Source organism: Ammodytes marinus (genome assembly GCF_949987685.1).
Source record: "Ammodytes marinus genome assembly, chromosome: 13".
In the NCBI taxonomy this organism is placed as follows: Eukaryota; Metazoa; Chordata; class Actinopteri; order Uranoscopiformes; family Ammodytidae; genus Ammodytes; species Ammodytes marinus.
This window is the reverse complement of record NC_137217.1, coordinates 12,973,574-12,993,042: the sequence shown is the minus strand read 5'-3', so window position 1 is coordinate 12,993,042 and position 19,469 is coordinate 12,973,574. Positions and strand designations below refer to the sequence as shown.

The 19,469-nt window shown below is 42.0% G+C and overlaps 1 protein-coding gene across 1 annotated transcript in view; it reads left to right on the top strand.

Moving 5' to 3' along the window:
- The window catches only part of adamts16 (ADAM metallopeptidase with thrombospondin type 1 motif, 16), a gene marked incomplete at its 5' end in the record, with an annotated part of 128,566 nt that overhangs the window by 65,270 nt on the left and 43,827 nt on the right, over window positions 1-19,469 (top strand). The window contains 2 exons of the mRNA XM_080039537.1: window positions 12,533-12,623; window positions 15,624-15,994. Of these exons, the coding sequence (XP_079895663.1) occupies window positions 12,533-12,623; window positions 15,624-15,994 (462 nt within the window). The remainder of the gene's footprint in view (window positions 1-12,532; window positions 12,624-15,623; window positions 15,995-19,469) is intronic.

Here is a 19,469-nt window from a genome sequence, read left to right as displayed (position 1 = left end):
TAAAGTGCAAATTATGAATTTTTAGGTCAGTGGTTCAAATCCAAGTGTTTCATCTTTACCTCCTTATTCTCAATTGTATTCGAGCAGAAACTTGGAAAATAAGAATAAGTATGGCAGTGATATGGTAGTGGCCAGATCTAGCCATTAACCATTCAGTTTGTTCTATAAAATCATTAAGGAAATCTTTATTCTAAAATATGTATAATTTTTTCTAAGGTTTTGTATTACGTGTGATATTACTGTGTGTTTCAATGCCCCTAAACATAGCACCGTGCACCATTCAGCTGCTGATTGCAGCACAACTGACGGCTAAACATATAGGAATTAAAAACATCTGACTCGAATATAATTAACAGTGTAATTGGAGCACAGGCATTTGAATCACATCGCTCAAATAAATCAGTTAAATGTGTTTCTACCAGTGATGACATCCCACACAATTTATTTCAGATTTCCGAGGTCTGCATACTTTTCCACAGCTGGTGATAGAAAGTGACTGGTATGTTTACTGTGTCCCACTGTCTATAGAAACATAGCTTACTGACTGAAATAAAAAATTTAATTAGGAAGGTCAGGAGGTGATTATGTGCGACTTTCAAAGGCCATGAATAAATGCCCTAGTCGACTTGTGTAGATAAATGTTATTGGATACATTAAGTCAGTTGAAACACTTCAGCACAGAAGATGCATTTTCTGCAGTGAGAGTCGCTCTCTGTCCCCATTTTCTTCACTAAGTCGAGTGTTAGCACAATTTGTCAACTGGAAATGTGATCAACACTGATTCTTCTTAAATTCTTTAACCCTAGGCAGCTACCAGAGCATTCAACAGCTTCACTTCTGTGTGTGAAACTGCATTGTTAAATAGGTGTGGTTCTTAAAATGCACAAGCATTTACAGTAGCAGTTTGCCATTAACAATACAATATTACGATATTACCCTAGATAGTCACGATATTAGCTTTTAAGACAGACTGATGAAATGCCAATTGTGTAACAGAAGCTGATGAACAAAAGCTGGCCTAAAGGGCGAACAGGACTTCAGCTTTGCTAGCTAAGTGATTGACTTTGTGGCTGCCTATAGAGACTGCAGGCATCCAGTGTGTCTGCTTATGCAGGCTTCCCTAAATCAAACCAGAGCAGTGCACCTCACATAGCATGCCTACATCTCACATTCCATGGGACTGTGTGCTAAGATTTACAACCACCATTATCAAAGTGTTTAAACGTCCCCAACAGATATTGCAGTACAGGTGAAGCCAATCATACAGAAGGATATTAAACACTGGCTGGAAAACACGGAACCACAGATTTAAAGTCGCTGCAATAAATTACTTGACATCTGTGTGTCATAGTGTGGTAATATTTTATTGTACAGTTTTTTTGTCTCAGGGCTAAAAAAAAGTGTCTGAGTGTCAGATCTGTCTCGCTTGTCAGCGTCAGATCTCAGTGTCATGTTTTATCTTTGACCCAGATTGAAGGTAGGAATGTAGTTTGTACTAGTGGAGACATGGATATGTACTATAGGGGGTCAAAGGCCACGCCGCATTCCAAAGGAGGCCTTTTTTTTTAAATCATATTCATGACAGCAGAAATCTATTCACAGAAAATGTATGGGTGATGGTTTTATAACTCATTGTTATACTGACCAAATCAATTGTTTATGAAATATTTGGAAACAGGGACAAAGATTGTATAGCTCCTGGAAAAACAAAAACTGTGAGGTTTTGTGGTTACACACTCATATAGACGGCGATAAATAACTGAAAGCTGTGAATTTCACGTTAATAAAATCCAGTAATGCCAGTTTAGTGTTTTACACTGTCGAGAACAAATGGTGCATGCCATTCCTCCCCTAATGAAAAAGTGGGTTTCTCTCAGTGTTTGATTCTTTCAAACAAATATTTTCAGGTTCACTGACACATCCACTCAGGTGGCCATGACAGCTTCTGTCAACTTGCATCTCAGGACCTTTGAACCTCACAACCAAAATAAAGCTTTGCCCTTGCTTTAAATGTTCACCTATTCTGTCACTGACTGTGAGGCATGCTGACGGAGGTGGTGACCTGTGATGATTGTCTCTTTCATGACAAGTTGTTGTTGTTGTTGTTATTTCCCTAAGGTGTGTGTGTGTGTGTGTGTGTGTGTGTGTGTGTGTGTGTGTGTGTGTGTGTGTGTGTGTGTGTGTGTGTGTGTGTGTGTGAGACAGGAGGTTGCTGTTGGAGACTGGAGGAGTCACTGGGAAGAAGGTGTGTGCATGTTATTTGAATGCGAGTACACATTGAAAAAACACACATACCAACTAAACTGCTCATTGTTTAACCTTTATGAAACCAGGATATGCTCTCTTTGACACACATTCCCACCTGGAAGTTGCTAAGTACAGCAGGTGGGGATTAAGCGCCATGGTCAAGGGCACTTCAATGCTACTGTTTCACTTTTCCTGCCCAGGTTGATCCTGGAAGTGACCTTCCAGCCAAAACCCTGGCCTTTATTCAGATGCAAAAGTATATACATTTCCTTGGATTACACTCATCACTTATCTAAAATAGTAAACATTTATCTATCTATAAGGTCTGTCTGTCTGTGTGCCTGTTTGTCTGTGGCTGGCATATCTGACTGTTAGTCAGATCGGCCTGAGCTTCCGGATGTGGCTGGTGCACGGCACAAGGTTGTGCATCTGAGATTTAGAAAAATGTAGAAGTTATCATATTTATATCATGCTGGCGTGCGCATACTGAAGGCTGCAGTGAGGACAGGCGTAACGTAATCCCTAAGTAAAACCCTCCTCCTGATTTGATTGGCTGCCTCGACCAAAACTTACATTGACGAGCGGGACACAACAGGCAAAGCCTTTTATTACTTCCTCATTCCATGTTCACCCTCACCAGTGACTGCCAGGATAACTTCTCAAACAAAATTCTTAAAAACATTCTTAAACATTTCCTCAGACATCACCAACACCTCAAACCTGTCCGCTTTAGTGTTAAAGTTTGCACTTTAACACTTTCACTGTAATACAGTAAATCTATAGTTAAACACTTCCGCGACAGCGATGCTAATTTCAGTTAGCGTGTCAATAGCGTTATCCATTTAAATGAGCACGGTCTCGGATAGGTCTGCTACAGGTGAAGGTAATCCCGATCGCTTCCACTATTTTTTTTATATCCGTTAGAAAATAAAGCTAAACGCACTAAACCCAAAGCCTGAGCTTGGCCGTGACACACACACACACACACACACACAAACACACACTGCAGTGTGTCACAGCTGACTGCTATTGACACGTTAAAGTTATTTGACAGTTATCCAAACTCTCTTACATTTTAAACTTCTTCTGTAGCTGGCAAATACACATAATCCATTCTCCTTGCTAACGTTGCATCCATCCAGTTCATTACAGAAAGACTAAAAGTGACATTGACGAGCGATGCGACAGTCATTTCAATGACTGTGTGACACCGCCTATGTGTAGGCTACATCCGTTTCTGTGTCCCACTTTCATAGGCAGGCTACATTTAAGCATGCATAAGCTAATACCTGCTTCCTACGGGCTCTGCAATAGTACTTAAAAAGATGACAGTGTTGGCCCTAAGGAAACTGACTGAACTATAACACAAAGTGTGCTACATGCTCAAAATAAAATATGTTTTCACATTGTTACCCATCCTATTTGTGACCTTTTCAAGAGCATTGCCTGTAGCTCAGTAGCAGGGAATGTCATCACCTCTCTTGATCTATTTATTCTGACTTCTCTAAAACCCTAATGATCCACCTTGTGCATCACCTGCTTGATCTCTTACAAGCGCATTCATGGAAAGTAATTCATTGCTGTGAGTAAACCTTGGCTCAAATGCCTATTAATTTAATATTGTTCAGCTTGTCTGCACTTTGAAGAAATTAAGCATTACTAAACAGAACAAAGCAGGCCCTTTCATTGGGGAACATCCAGGGATCCTGCAAACGCACAAAGTCTTCCATTCAATCATGGCTGAACATTTGCTGGGGTTGGGAGCAATGGCTAAAGAGTTCAAAAATACAGCCATGGTGTCTAGGTGGAGGATAATTTAATTAACAAAACTTATTTGCATGTAGCCTACTGTGTGTGTGTGGGTGTGTGTGTGTGTGTGTGTGTGTGTGTGTGTGTGTGTGTGTGTGTGTGTGTGTGTGTGTGTGTGTGTGTGTGTGTGTGTCAAAGTATGCTGAAACGTCTGTATTCCCCACGATTACTTTTACTAATTTCACAGGACCGGACAGGACAGGAAAAATACCACTGCATATTCAGTAAGGCAATCTGGGTGTGCTTTATGCAGTGCCCATGTGCGTGGGTATGAATGTGAGTTTGTGTGTGTCTGTATTTGTGGGTGGTCTTTGAGATTTCCGTATTTGATTGAGGTGGGTTGTTGGTTTGGCGACTGGTTGTCAATTAACAGTTGTCAGTTATATGCCAACAGAGGACATTGTCCATATCAGCAAGTTCACTCCGTTCAGCTCTAAATAGTGCTGCTGTGGTGATGCAAGTCGTTTGTTAAAACTCAAGGTGCACAGTTACAGTTACTGAGAAAGGTGAGTAACAAGTATAATATTCAAAATCAGAGAGATCAGTCGTTGTACTGAATGAATCTTAATTTTAACTATCTTTTATATTAAAAACCATTCACTATACTATACTGACCAAGCTAGTTAAAAACCCAATCCCTGGCCCTTTTCATGCTTTGGCTGACCCACATTGGTACCTGGAAACTCCCAAGGAGTTCAGTGGACATTTCTCTGGTGGCCACATTATAAGCCCACACACTCTGCATGTCCACCGTTGGAGGTAAATCAACTGTGAAATAGTCCTGAAGGAGTGTGCAGCAAATGCCCATGAAGAGATGTCATTTGATGCTGATTTAATACTTTATGGAGATTCTCTTTATTCAATTACCACTCAAAGGGGTAAGAGATCACAGGTCAGTTCCTTTATTGTCTAATGCCACCGTTAATGGAATCTAGATTTGTAATACCATTTCAACAGAAACCCCTTGCAACACAGTTCATGGGATTATCTTCAACATAGAAGCTGGTACATTGAGTGCTCTGTTTTTCCTCATCTTCGTGCTAGCATGTCCAGTGCCACACCACACTATGGACACTGGTGGGTTGTGTGGGTCAGAGACTCTTGGCCAGACATTGGGTTTCCCACAGGGTGAAAAACCCCACCACCAGTTTGCAGACATGCAAATGTTTGAGTGCGGAGAGAGAAACACTTTCCTATGGGTCTGGCAGTGTAAAATAGAGCTACTGTACGGTACAGAAAGTAAGGCTGCCAGTTTAAACTGAAACTGGCACATCACATTTATGCTACGATGTGTGCAAGATTCGAAGCATGGTTTCAAGAGATGGGGGGCTTTAATTGCAACTGATTTACTCATGGAAAGATGCTATTCAGTTCAGTTTTTTGTAATAATCCAGCTCTGATTTCGAAAACCCTTCAAACAGGCCAGTTTTCTTCTGCCAGCTCTGATAAAAAGTTTTACAGTCTTTTCCCCCGGCCAAGATGAAGGCAGTTATTATACCAGGGCTGCTTACACAATACAGAGGTTGTGAACTTTAGCAGGCTCTCACCCCTGCAGAGTGTCATAAGACTAGCCACTTTGTTTTTAGGTTACACCCCTCCAGAGATGCTCTTTCTGCCCCAGCGATCACATACAGCTGACTACCAATAATTAGAGCAATTCTTCAGCCCTTCATTTTCATCTTCATCGTGGCACTCTAAACCCAGGGGGGAGAGAGAGATACGTTGTGTTATCGAGTTTCCAATATTTCCTCTTTAACTTGAATGTAAGAAGAAAAGGAGTGAAAACAAAGAATCTGTGCATGTAGGCCTTAATTGCAGTTATGGGTTTCAGTTGGTAATCTCTTCAAATAAATCACAACATAATTATCTTAATTACTTACGAGGAGGAATCTGTGACCTTAAACCATTAAGTCTGCTCGTGTTGTCATCTAAGAATTTCTTGCACTCCGCTCCGCATTGCTTATCCAGTGTTTTCATAGGACACTTGTTGCTGAAAATAATATGCAACTGATTGGATTATTTGGCTAAACCACCACTTGGACAGCAATAGATCAACACGATGATTACCACTATAAATCAGATTAATCAGGAATATGTCAGCTACATCAAGTGTTGTGTCCCAATGTGAACTATCACTGCTCAAATGATCAAACAAGACCTCCAACACTGCAACACGTCTCTGGGCCAACTGATCTGGAGCACTGACATCAGCACAATAACTTCACTAATCAGTGGTTATTATGAAGACTAATGCTCGGGTTGCTCAGCCACGTCCAATACCTTATCTTGCTCAGTGGAAGCTATTGGAAAGGGAGGGGGTGAAGAAGTAACAGTAACACATTCCAAGTGTAGCTTTCCGCTGGAGTGCTGATGAACCTACGGGACTGACTACCTGCTCTTTTTTGCCAAACAAACTACAGAGCCTCAATGATTTTACTGAATGCTGTGGTAACCCACAAAACCAACTGGCCTGATTCATAAGAGGTTCCTGTTAACGCATATACAATCATAATATTTCAGAAGACTTCAAATGAACTTATTTAGTTTTTAAAACAGCAGGACAAAGTGGTAGCCAATCATTAAATAATAATGTTCATTCACTTTTTTGCGGGGAATTTTACTGAAGGAAGACTGATCGTCATCTTACACTCACAAGTTCAGTCAGGAAACGTCCCTGCTGAACCTATCATTCACACCATGAACACAACCTGTGCCAACTTCTCCCTCCGGTAGGCGCTACAGAGTACTGTGTGTCAAAACAAAGCAGACTTAAGAACATTCTCTTTCCACACGCCGTCACTCTGATGAACAGTTAAATCAGTTAAGGTCACATATTCAGAAGAAAAATAATTTCAGAACACTTACAAAACCTACAAAGTACAAATGTACTAAGTAGTTTACATGTACTAATCATACTCATCATTGCAAACTATTTATATATGTATATATATATACACACACAGTGTATATGTATATATGTATATAACCCTGCTCTCCTTTCCACTCCACCTTGTACACCTTCCTCCTCAGACGGGTGCATATTTGGCTTTTTTTTCTTCATTCATATACACATGACAATGGGTCCTCTCTGTTAACATCATGAAAAAATTGTGAAACAATTATGTCATGCTCTAGTGAAATGGTCCAACTACACTTTGTGTAATATTATGTTGCACATTTTTGTATTAACACATACCAAGTTGGTGAATGTTTTGCCATACATCATGATGGATTCTAAATGTACATCAGTTGCAATTCAAAGGAAGAAAATATGAGGAACGGGAGAAATAAATAACCAGGAATAAGGTCAGCAGTGGCCAAAAGCCAGACTTCAGCTCCATGTGCACATAAAGGGAAAACAGTTGTTTCACCCTGAGCTGATACGTCCAAGGTGCTTGGGATACACTCGATAACTTAAAGACAATAACAGTAAAGGCATCGCTATTCTTCGACAGCAGCACATAATTTCTGCAAAGCCAGACCAAACCTTCAATCATCAAACTAGCTGGCAAGCACCGTCTCCCCATACTCTACACTCACCTTCATCTCTCTCTCCCACCTCCCTTCACTCTTCCTCCCTGTCAGCTCCTATCAGCCTCCCCTATGTGATGCTCACACAGGAATTTTACAGCTGCTGTCAGCTTACTATTCAAAAACACACACACACACACACACACACACACACACACACACACACACACACACATACATAATGACCAAAATGGAAAAGCAAACACAAACATGCATGTACAGGGTTCACACTTAAGCACAAAGACACATACGCACATAATTCACAAAGGAGACCATGCACACACAAACTCATATTATGCTTTGTTACCAGAAGCACACCCTGCCATGCACACTCACACGCATGTTGCCATGATGACAGTTTTAGACAGATAATTAAATGAGACCATGGAGTGAAAACGACCAGGAGCGAGTAAAGCTGAAAGAGAGCTTTGAAACCCTTATTGTAGAGACACTTAAAGTTTGACATTTTTGAAGAAATTATTTACTTTAATGGTTCAATTCAATACCACTCAGAAAGCTTTGTGGCATATTTAAATATACCACCGCAGCAAAACTAGCATAACAGCCAAACTTTTCCTTGGCCTGGAACATTTGACACTTAAAATTTGGTTCGGATTAAACAAAACAGAAATAACATCTTATTAGTGACTTTAAGAGGTGCTGGCAGGCCCGATTAGTTACCTTTGTAAGCTGCTCCCCCTTGTTTCCAGTAGTTTTGCTATGCTGGCACTAACTTCATACAGAGACACATGAGTGGCATAAATCTTCTCATGTAACTCTCTGTAACGATAGTGAAAGGCCTATTTCTGTCAAGGTTGAAGCATGCAAGGAGATAAGACCCAAACGCAGACACAGTGCAGGGAGTTGAATGTGGGTCAGAATCTGCAAAAAAAAGCATGATGATTTAAAAATTGTGACTGGATGTAGTAGGACATCCGGGTATTTGTCAGTATGCTGTATTTGACATAATGATTTGGGACATCCTGAATCTTTTCTGTCATGTATAAAATGTTGAACGTTTCCTTTAAAATCAGTTTCTTCTTTAACTTTAACTCTGTGTTACTTGTGTATTACATTATATGTAATTTTTGTGTTTTTTAAATGTATTTATGAGCTGTTGGATACTCGAATTTCCTTGAGGGATGAATAAATCTATCAATCTATCAATCTATCTATCTATCTATCTATCTATCTATCTATCTATCTATCTATCTATCTATCTATCTATCTATCTATCTATCTATCTATCTATCTATCTATCTATCTATCTATCTATCTATCTATCTATCTATCTATCTATCTATCTATCTATCTATCTATCTATCTATCTCTATCTATCTATCTATCTATCTATCTATCTATCTATCTATCTATCTATCTATCTATCTATCTCTATCTCTATCTATCTATCTATCTATCTATCTATCTATCTATCTATCTATCTATCTATCTATCTATCTATCTATCTATCTATCTATCTATCTATCTATCTATCTATCTATCTATCTATCTATCTATCTATCTATCTATCTATCTATCTATCTATCTCATAACAGACGCCAAAAACTTGACATGGATTTAAATTATTGCGGAAGTCTGTGGATCTATTAATTAATGTATTGTTAAATTCAGACCGTGGACCAAACTCTTCCTAGAGAGAACAGTAAGTTATTATCGATGATTGCAGCTTTTCGACTGTAAACTGTGGCAATGTATGTGTGAGGCTACATGTCTGAGAGTGTGTGGAAAATACATCTGATGGAACGAGCTCCATTTGATGTGCCAGCTCTCTGCCTTTGCACATCCCCAGATGAAATTGAAGACAGGCAGTCAGGCAAACAGCGGAGCTGAAAGAGAGACAGACGGGCAAACAAGCAGACTGAGAGGCATACAGGAGCTCATGGGTTCAGAGGTCAAATCATTCACAGCAGCCAGCTCAGTTCGGACTATGGGGGGTGACTTTATGCTCAAAGTCTTCAAAGAGTCCCATGTCTTCTCTCAACATGTCAACCTGCTGTAACCTGCTCAACCCTCAACGGGAAGCCTACTGCCACACTGGTTCAGTCCAACAACATACGGTTATACTGTCACACTGTTTCATTGTCCAACAACATAATACTGTTTTTTTTTTAAGTTCAAAGCTGTGGAATGTGTCCAATCTGTTGCATGCATTTGCGTTTACAGTAACTCACACTGAAATTTGTGAGCAGAACGTTTGCATTCAGAGTCACATAGATGCAGAGTGAGTATTGTATTGTAGTGTATGCGAGTATGGTATGAGTGTGTGTGTGTGTGTGTGTGTGTGTGTGTGTGTGTGTGTGTGTGTGTGTGTGTGTGTGTGTGTGTGTGTGTGTGTGTGTGTGTGTGTGTGGTGTGTGTGGGTGTTAATGTAGGAGGAGGAGGGGCGACATGACTTCAGCAGCAGCTGACACTGTAAAGATTTTCTCGAGCCTCCAAACATGTGGTAGGAATTGTCTTCGTGATGGCATTTTCATCACTGATTAGATCCAGAATTTGCAAACTGAGGCAGAAATCTGGAAGTAGGTTTTGTATATGTTTCAGTTTAATAGGCCGAGAGCATATAACTCTCAAGGTGACAACGTTCTTACATTTGCTTTTGGCCTCTTTTTATCTGTGGGGAGTGGCACTTTTGGGGCAATGTCTGGTCACTTGGTTTTGACACTGCAGGGAATGTCTCAATGCCTTTCAATCCAAATAAATCCATCATGTGGGACAGCATCATAATCTGACATGACTCAGACTGTTTGGAAGATGCATCAAACAGCTATGGCGTAAAACCATCATAGAGAGCTGAAGTCATGTCCCGCTTTCTGGGTTTAGCTTCTGTTAATTTGGCTTCCACCGCTCAGTGGTATTTATCATAGAGGTCTTTTCTCAGCAATCTCTCTAAAATGCTCACACACGACACATGAAGCTAAATGGTTATCTTTTACTGTTCTGCTCACTTCAACACAAAAAAACATGTATGAACTATTAAATGCCCATCAGATATGTTGTTGAATGGTAACAGTATAATTGTTCATGTGTTCAAATGGTGAGACTCTCACATCTCCATTTATCTTATAGAAAAAAAAACACATATTACAAACCCTATTGTCTGCACATTTCAGCTTTGAAAGAATGAAATATACCTATGAAAAAATACATTGCTGACTGACATTTGTGGAGAAAAGGGCAAGGCTAAAGTTTAAATAACAAAAGGGTGGAACTTCATAGACCAGCCTGCTTACAGTCACCTCTGATTCCTTTCACAGGGATACTCTGACTCTGTGCCAAGAAGATCACACCGTAAACCGTCACACATTTATTTTCGCCCGCAGCACAGCAGAAAACTCATCTGGTTTTCTTTTTTTTTTTGGGGGGGGGGGATGAAATGCTCCAGAATATGAAACAAGCGCTCCCGATTCCTTTGGCTCCCACACTCCCCAGCACTTCCATGAATGATTGTGGGGAGTTAAGAAATGTTGGCACGCTGCCTATCAGTGCAGCTGCGGAATACGGGAGAGATGGGGAGACTGACGAGTGGATTAAACGGGGTCAGAGGTCACATTTCAGACCGTAATCCATCACTAATCACTGATTACCTGCTTCAGGGGGTAATCTCCTCATCACGTTTGGGTTTCCAGCACCGCAGACAATAATGCATTCAAATAAATATTATCATGCCTGTAGCCTACTTTTTATACTTTGCATCATCAATTCAAAGCTCCCCGGTGTGGAACCAACATAACAAACTGCTGTTGTTGCAGACAGTCTCTTTACAGTGCACGTAAGGACACAATGTTGTTACTTCATTGCTCGCATGCAGCAGCAGAACAAACTTTACCAGTTTACCACACAGATGACTCTTTTCTTCTCACACACATTCTCTTGCAACCTGAGAGATGGATACAACGCAGGTGTCGGATGTGATTGGCTACAGGCTGGGCTTAACACCACCCCCAGTACAGCAACCCACCCACTCCTCAAAACACGCACGCACACACACACACACACACACACACACACACACACACACACACACACACACACACACACACACACACACACCCATAGGCTACTCCTCAGCAGCCCTGTGATCAGTGCTCCCCTGGCAGGCTCCCGGGAGGTGGGTGGGTAAAGAGGGAAGCAGATTCTGACCCAGTGCGACTCTCATAGCAGTCTGATGTTGCTAAGACGAGACGCAGGCTATTTAAGACAATCACATGATTTCACTGGGAGTCAAAAATTGGTCCACGGGGGTCACTGGGTAGAGAGAGAGAGAGAGCCGAGTGAGTGAGTGTGTTTGGGAGAGAGAGAGAGAGAGAGAGAGAGAGAGAGAGAGAGAGAGAGAGAGACTTTGGATACTGGTCGGACTGTCAGAGTGGTGAAAAAGGAAAATGACTTGCCGGCAGAGAGGACTTGAGTTCAAGCGTTTTGACGCGTCGGGATACTGCGCCGGGGAAATGAATGGGAACTAAATTGGCACGTGAAGTGAAGAAGCCCGCATCTGAAACCCGTGCTTCATTCACAACAAGTATTGCAGAGCTGCTGCTGTTGGACTGGTGCATTGAAGCTCTTGGGATTGCTGGCAAGTGGCCGTGTGATTTAGGGCATCAGGTTGTTCTTTTCTTTTTCTTTCTTTTTTTTTCTTTTTCTTTTTGCGTGGAGGTGACCCACAGAGATGGCTTTCCCGCGGATTTGTACACATTGGAGGAGCTGGACTCGGCCGTCGCTCTTTTTCCACCTCTTTTTCTTTTTCACGCTGAGCAAAGTAAGTCAGTTGTATTATCCCCCGCCGCGCTTGTACGCACATGCATGCACTCAGAGCCCGTAAAGTTGTCAACACTCCAGCATTGACAAAGTGCCAAGTTATTTTTCCATTGTAGCCCTTTTCATCGGGATGCACAAAACGAGTCATATTTGCATTTCCATTTTCTCGCAGAGCGTGCTTGTGCATGGGGGAGCTGACGGCGCGGAGTCTCGCCAAGAAGCGTCGTTCCTGCTCCGATCTCTCAATTTACCTCAACATACAGGTAGGCCTATAAAGTGTCGAACAAACGGTCCTGCACTTTTCAACAGTGTTTCTGCTAATATGGGGGAAGTGCATTTTGATCAGGGGTCCATGCTTTGCAATTTGGTTTTGGCTATACTAAGATGAAAAGTAGAACCATCCACACTCTCTGTATCCTTCAAACGGCCAGCAGCATCATACAGCGCTCACCTGCGCCGTGTGTTGCCTGTCTTCACCGCTGGGGGGCGACCTGCACCCTGACACAGAGCCGCAAATGTCTCCTGCAGTTGTACTGCTCCAATTGGGATCCACTGCAATAGTCCATATATAATTGCTGAATAGCAACATGAAAATGGCTCCCTCGTGTTTGTGTACTTGGCTTTGTATAACACGCTGTGAAGTCACCAAAGCCGTTTTTAAAGATGCACTGATGCTCGCTCCAGCAATTCAGTCAGATGAAAGTGCAACACGTTCATCTGGTCTTTGTTTTTGCTGTGGATTTAACCCCACGGTGTAAGCTGACTCAGCAACTGCTTTGGCTGTGCACCCTCCTTCAGTTCCTTTGTTTTTTGTTTTTCTTCCACCCTTCAGTAACCACGAAAAGCAGACATGTAAACAAATAAACAAACATCAAAACTCCCCTTCTTTCTTTGCACATGTGGAGCGAGTGAGGGCTTCCCCTCACTTCTGTTTCTGATCATCTCACAGCCAGTGCCCAGCTATTACTCAGTGTGTCATTGCATGTGTTTAACGTTCAAACATCCATGTTTGAGTGAGTGAGGAAAGAGGTCACGTTTTCAATCTTTTGTTACGTTTAAGCCAAGGCGGCACCCATTGGTTAAGACCCCCTATCAGGACTAATGGCACTCAGGATCTACTAAACCAACAAACTACCCAAACCAGGATCTTGTCTCGGTCCATCAGACAAGATGCGTGTGTGTGTGTGTGCGTGTGTGTGTGTGTGTGTGTGTGTGTGTGTGTGTGTGTGTGTGTGTGCGTGTGTGCCTGTATGCCTGCCCCGTTCCCGCTGACTCTTTGTTTGTATACTGTCAGACATGGGTCACTGCAGCTGGTTTTTGAGTTAGGGCGGAACAAACACATTTGTAACTGTGTGTCTGAGTTTTGGGGGTAGGTGGACAGAACGACAGAGAAGATATAGAGGAGACCATTTAGTGGTTCTGCCTAATCTATCTGTCCATCTAAGTGTCTGCACATGGAGAAGGCTTAAGACTTGAAGTATGTGTTTCGCGCTCTGCTGTCCTGTAACTCGCTGCAGGGTGGATCAGATTCAGAGGTTTGCTTCACACTGTGGCCACCCATAGTCGAAACACGTGCATTTGAGGTAATGCAAGGTGCTTTAAATAAATGCATCCACTAATAAGTATATGTCATGTTGTGGGTAGGGGCTATTAGCCGGACCCAGGATGCACCAAATGGCCAAGTTCAAACCTCAGGCAAACCTCTCTGCCAATGATGACACACTGTCTGTCACTCTGTCTGTGTGTTTCTCAGACTGCCAAAGTATGTCTGTCTCTGTGCTATATATACTCATTATTCGGGCTTGCTAAAGCAGGTCACACAGTACAGTAACTGAGGCTGGCTCTTGTTGACTGTAAGTGTAAGGTTGCTGTTATTTCTGGGAAGCTGATAACGGGGCCACGTATACTTTTTCCCATGGCACGACCAGGCACACACTCGCAGTGGCAATTGCAACAATGTGGCAGATTCAACAATGACCAAGTTTTATTTGTTTGCCGGGTTGGTCACTCATAGAACCAAAGACTATCAAGTGCATACTGTTTTAAGGTGTGTGGTGGCTTATGGTACCAGGCTCCAACTATAAGCACAGAGATTCCATCACAGAACTTCACTTTGACAGGCTTTGAAACTCTCTGGAACATGTCCAGCAACATCAGTTAAACAAAACAAAACAAAATCAGTTTTAACACATTATGTTGCATTTTTATTGATTTCTGTGCACACAAGAAGCATGCTATCCAAACCCTGCAATGTATCCAAACGCTTCAAGACAAAGACATGCTTCTTTCCCTAAACACATACTTTAGGAGGTCAGCTCATATTTACTAAGAGGATTGACAGGAGTGGCGCCTACTGTCATCATTTCCTCTGGAAAACCAATTTTGGCGCAGCTCAAGGAGTCAGCTATTTTTCGGATTTGACCTTTGGAGAGAAGCCCACAGTTTCTGTGACCACAGCGCCATTAGACATTTAACTCATCTATGAGAGGCCGGGCCAGTGACTTGCCACCATCTCCCTTTATGACCTGCAGTTATCCAGCCTGAGCTGTAGTAAAAACTGTAGTAAAACACTAGGTCAAACGTGATTCACTCACCGCTGAAAGGCCTGTGTTGGAATCGTCTAAACCCCTTCCTTTTCTTGTAACTCTTTCTTGACCCTGCCAGTAAAACTATATGAGGCAGGTCAAGGGAAATTTACAAAGAAATGGAAAAAGGTTGTGGTTTATATTCAGTCCGTGATTTGACCAAGGTAGCAGATGACACTGCATGCACTGTGTCACAGTACATTATGTTGGCAGTTCAAATAAGAAAGGAGTGACCACATTGTTTTTGCTAAGTTGGGTCTCCAAAATATAGTGCATGACATCTAGCATCATAGCTTCTTTCAGCAATTGTTCTGACCCCTTGACAACTCTATCTATTAAAGGTGCTACGAGGAACTTTTAAATAGTTCTGAAATGTTTTCCTCTAATGATCATAAATGACATGTAACAGCAAACGAGACCATCAGTTCAAAGAATGCTATTTTATAGTTTTTCGTTATGCCTTTGTCATGGGTACGCTATGCCAGGAACAACAGCTGGGGGAGAAAGTCCCTCGGAGCACCTTTAATAAGTCCATGTCAAAATAGTAGCTCTTGCATATAAACTTACGGCCTGCTCTCTCGGTCTGTTCACAATGCATTACAAATTCAGTGTTCCACTTCATGATCTTCCAATTCTATGTTCTTTCTCTCTACTTTACTTCACTCTACTCTCACCCAGAATATGAGATTGTATCTCCCTATGAAGTCAACCACCAAGGCGTTTACGTGTCTCACGAAGTTGCCCACCACCAGCGCAGAAGGCGAAGAAGGTCCCTGACTCCAGACGCAGGCACTTCATCAACCACAGACAGCAGCAGCAGCAGCAGTGAAACGGTCCACTTCCGGCTGAGTGGCTTGGGGCAGGACTTCCACATGGAGCTGAGGGAGGCCTCCGGGAGCCTGATTGCACCTGGCTTCACCATCCAGGTCCTGGGAAAGAACAGCACGCAGAGCCTGAGGGCCTACCACCAGGACGACCTCTGCTTTTACCAGGGGTCGCTGAGGTCAAGGGTCAACTCCTCGGTGGCACTGTCCACATGCATGGGGATGGTGAGTCTGAACATGCATGGGGGGTCGGGTTGCGGAAGCTTTTTGATTAGCAGGATGGACGTGAGTTGAATGTTGGTTGGTGTGTGTCTTTGCGTCTGTGAAAAGGCTCCACAGAAAGCTCATTGGAAAGTTTGTTTCTTTTAGACGTGTTTATCCTATTTCAATTTTGACAGCAATTTGGGTTGATCTGCTAAGTGAGCATTGTAATTGCACTCGCTGGCCTGAGTGAGCACGGCCCACCGGGTTATATAAACTAAGCAGCTGTTGATCTTTTCATACTAAACGTGAGAGGGAGAAGATAAAAAAGAGGTCCATGACCCACTTTTGCGAGTTCAACTCAAAGTTTAGAAAACACTGAAATAGCACAGTGAGCAAGCAGAGGTACATGTCTGAGAGCATAAATGTACTGTCATTTGGGGTTAGAAGGTATCAGACACCAGATGCCGATTAGACACTGAGCAAAAGGAAAGAGTGAGAGGGGAAGAAAGTATGAAAAGCGGGGAAAAATCTGATTACAGCCAGCCAGTAAAATGTAGATAAAACCAAAAAAATGTCCCACTGAAATGCACTGTGCTCTTCTTTGACACAAAACACAGTCATCAAGCAGTCCTTTCATTATGCTACTGTACAGCTGCCTCTCACGCAGCACTTGAGTCAGTTCATTGTCTGTCCGGTCTGGTCAGAAAATAGACTTGTTCTTGGCTTCAGTTGACTTAGAAAACCTATACAGCCTAAGTTGTCAAGCCGTGCACAGAAGCTTCTTCCATCAGTCTGTCGAACATCATTAGTTCTTGCTCATTCAGGGTGTATTGCACTTTTGCCTAAATCAGCGTATTAATACCTAATGAATGGAAAAGTCAAGTCTATGAACACCACAGAATGTTTAGTCAATTAGCCAGGGAAAATCCCCAAAACGCATGCATGTCAAACAAAGTTTTGGTGGTATTTCATCTTCTTATTTGGCACTCAGTGTGAGGTTTAACCGGCTTGCATGGCCAATGTGCCAAGTACAGTTCATTGATATGAATTTAAGTTTACATACAATGTTTTTTTAACCATGACTGGCATCTGCAGCAGGAACCTTAACATGTTCTCAAATCGTAAGCATTATCCTTTGCAGATCCAACACAGCCAACACCAAATTGCAAAATACAGAAAATGTAAATTGACTAAGTTGTCCTGGAATTCCTTAAAGTTGGAAGGGTGTGTGAACTAACTGGGTGCCACATTAATGTATAACTAATGTTTGTATTAGCATGATATACAAGATACTAAAATATACAGGACTAATCAGCCAATATGTAACTCCAAAAGTAAGCAGATTAAGGTTCTTAAATCTGTTGAGTTGGATGGCGTGTGAACAAAAGACAAGCTCTGTATTTGCTCTGGTGGGGTTCGGGTGTAATGTTGGCTTGGTTTCTACCTGTTTCTAATGGCATTGTGTCATTATTTACAAGATTGATAAGTGTACGAATTCTAATTACACCCTTAGAGTGTGAAGAATGTTGGCTGAATTTCAATTGTTACCTTGGTGGTCCTCCTCTTCTGCCTTAATATAAAGGAAACATTCCTGTAAGAATGACATTAAGTAAACCTAAGTGAAGCAGCTGCACCCCGGTAAGACCACAAGTGTTATACCAGCCCTCTTAGCAGTCTGGACCAGAGAACAAAGGAATTCATGAATACACATTAATCCCCTCTGTCTTGAACTTACATGGACAGATATCCATGCATAACTCAACAAATGCTGGATACTGCAGCCATTGGGCATATGGCAGAGAAAGAATTTACATTAAAGTGTGTGTGCAATCTTGCAGTTAGTAGCTTGACATAATGAAAATGAGTCTGAGGAGCTTTCAGGCTTGTGGTCATGTAAGGATTGCATCTGGGCTTTTAGCCATTCAAACGTATATTCTTTTCACAGTTTTAACCAAACAAATGCCTTAAAACCCTGTATGACCACGTTTGACTTTAATCATAATACATTTCAGGCCTGTCTTTTCTGGTGTGCTGTTTATATTTTAGAGTTTATTGTAGAGGACCACTGCTGTGTCTGAGAATTCCCCCCTTATACTACAGACGGAGAATGGCACATCTCCAGGGATGGTTGTTACTGTGTGTGTGTGTGTGTGTGTGTGTGTGTGTGTGTGTGTGTGTGTGTGTGTGTGTGTGTGTGTGTGTGTGTGTGTGTGTGTGTGTGTGTGCTTGCGTGAGTGTGTGCGTGCATTTCAGACCAGATCCCTATAAATGATTCAGCCAAAAGGTCCAGGGTTGCAGAGACTGTAAATGTGGTTCTCACGACTGAGAGGGGCTAGGATGGACTGGGTCAGTGCATCAATGAGTATGTGACTTTTTTCTGGTGTGAGTTAGTGGACTGCAAAGCTATATCAGCCGACAAAGGCATTCAGACTCCTAGGCGAAGCTAGAGATGGTTATTATTTTCCAAAAAAAAAAGTCTGTTATCATGCTCTGAACCGCAAGTGTTTAACCATTTCAAGGCATGACCTGAAAACTGAATATTTAAGGGTTTCACATCGATTAGTCATATACTCATTTACACAGGCCATGTTGTGTGTGCTCCACATGTATATGAGTGGTCAAAACTTGGTAACAAAGTTCACTAGGCCCCCTAAATGCTCATAGGCGATCTTGCACTTTGGCCAGGTTCCTATTTGGAAGGGGTCAGGTAAATATTGACCAGAGTAAATCCAGATCAATAGCTGTGTCAGTGGAAGCACCTGGCCTCCAACTCCTGCACAATACCACTTATGATGAGATCATTTCATCACCCGATTGATTCTGCTTTGTCATTGTTGGAGACATTTGATAAGGCAACTATGTTTTAAGCCTGACCTAGAAACCACTTATAACATAATCTTCTGTGGAAAGTTAATTTCAGTTAAAGAAAAATATATAGGATGAAAAAGAAGTTAGTCATTATAATGACGAAGGAAAGATTAATCAGGAAAATCATATTTTTTTTCTACAAATTCCGGAAAAATTCTCTTTTTGGTATAATGTGTCTTTTGTAAATTCATGAAGGCTGTTTTCTGTCTTGATGTAATGTAAAAGGGTCTCTTAAATTCTCTGTGTCACAATAGCCGACCACTCGTTGGCTGGATTTGCATTGGTCAATGTATGTTTCTGTTGAAAAGAAAGACATCTATGGGGTCCTCCTTGTTGTATGGTATTAATGCATTTACAGTGACTTATACACAGTCAGTATGAAAGTGTTTTCACAGGCTGGCCGATGGATGCAAGGAGAACGAGAAAGAATCAGAGAAAGAGAGAGAGAAAGAGAGAGAGAAAGAAAGATGTAGTGATGAAGGCTATGAGGGCCATTGTTCCCTCCCTGGCAGTTTGAAGTGCTGAAAACCCCCTTGTGAGGAGCGTAACGTTGTAAAGCTGATGTATAAGTTGCCTTTTTAACTCCCCTCCTCTGGCAGCCCATATAGTGGTTAGTCCCACTTTGATG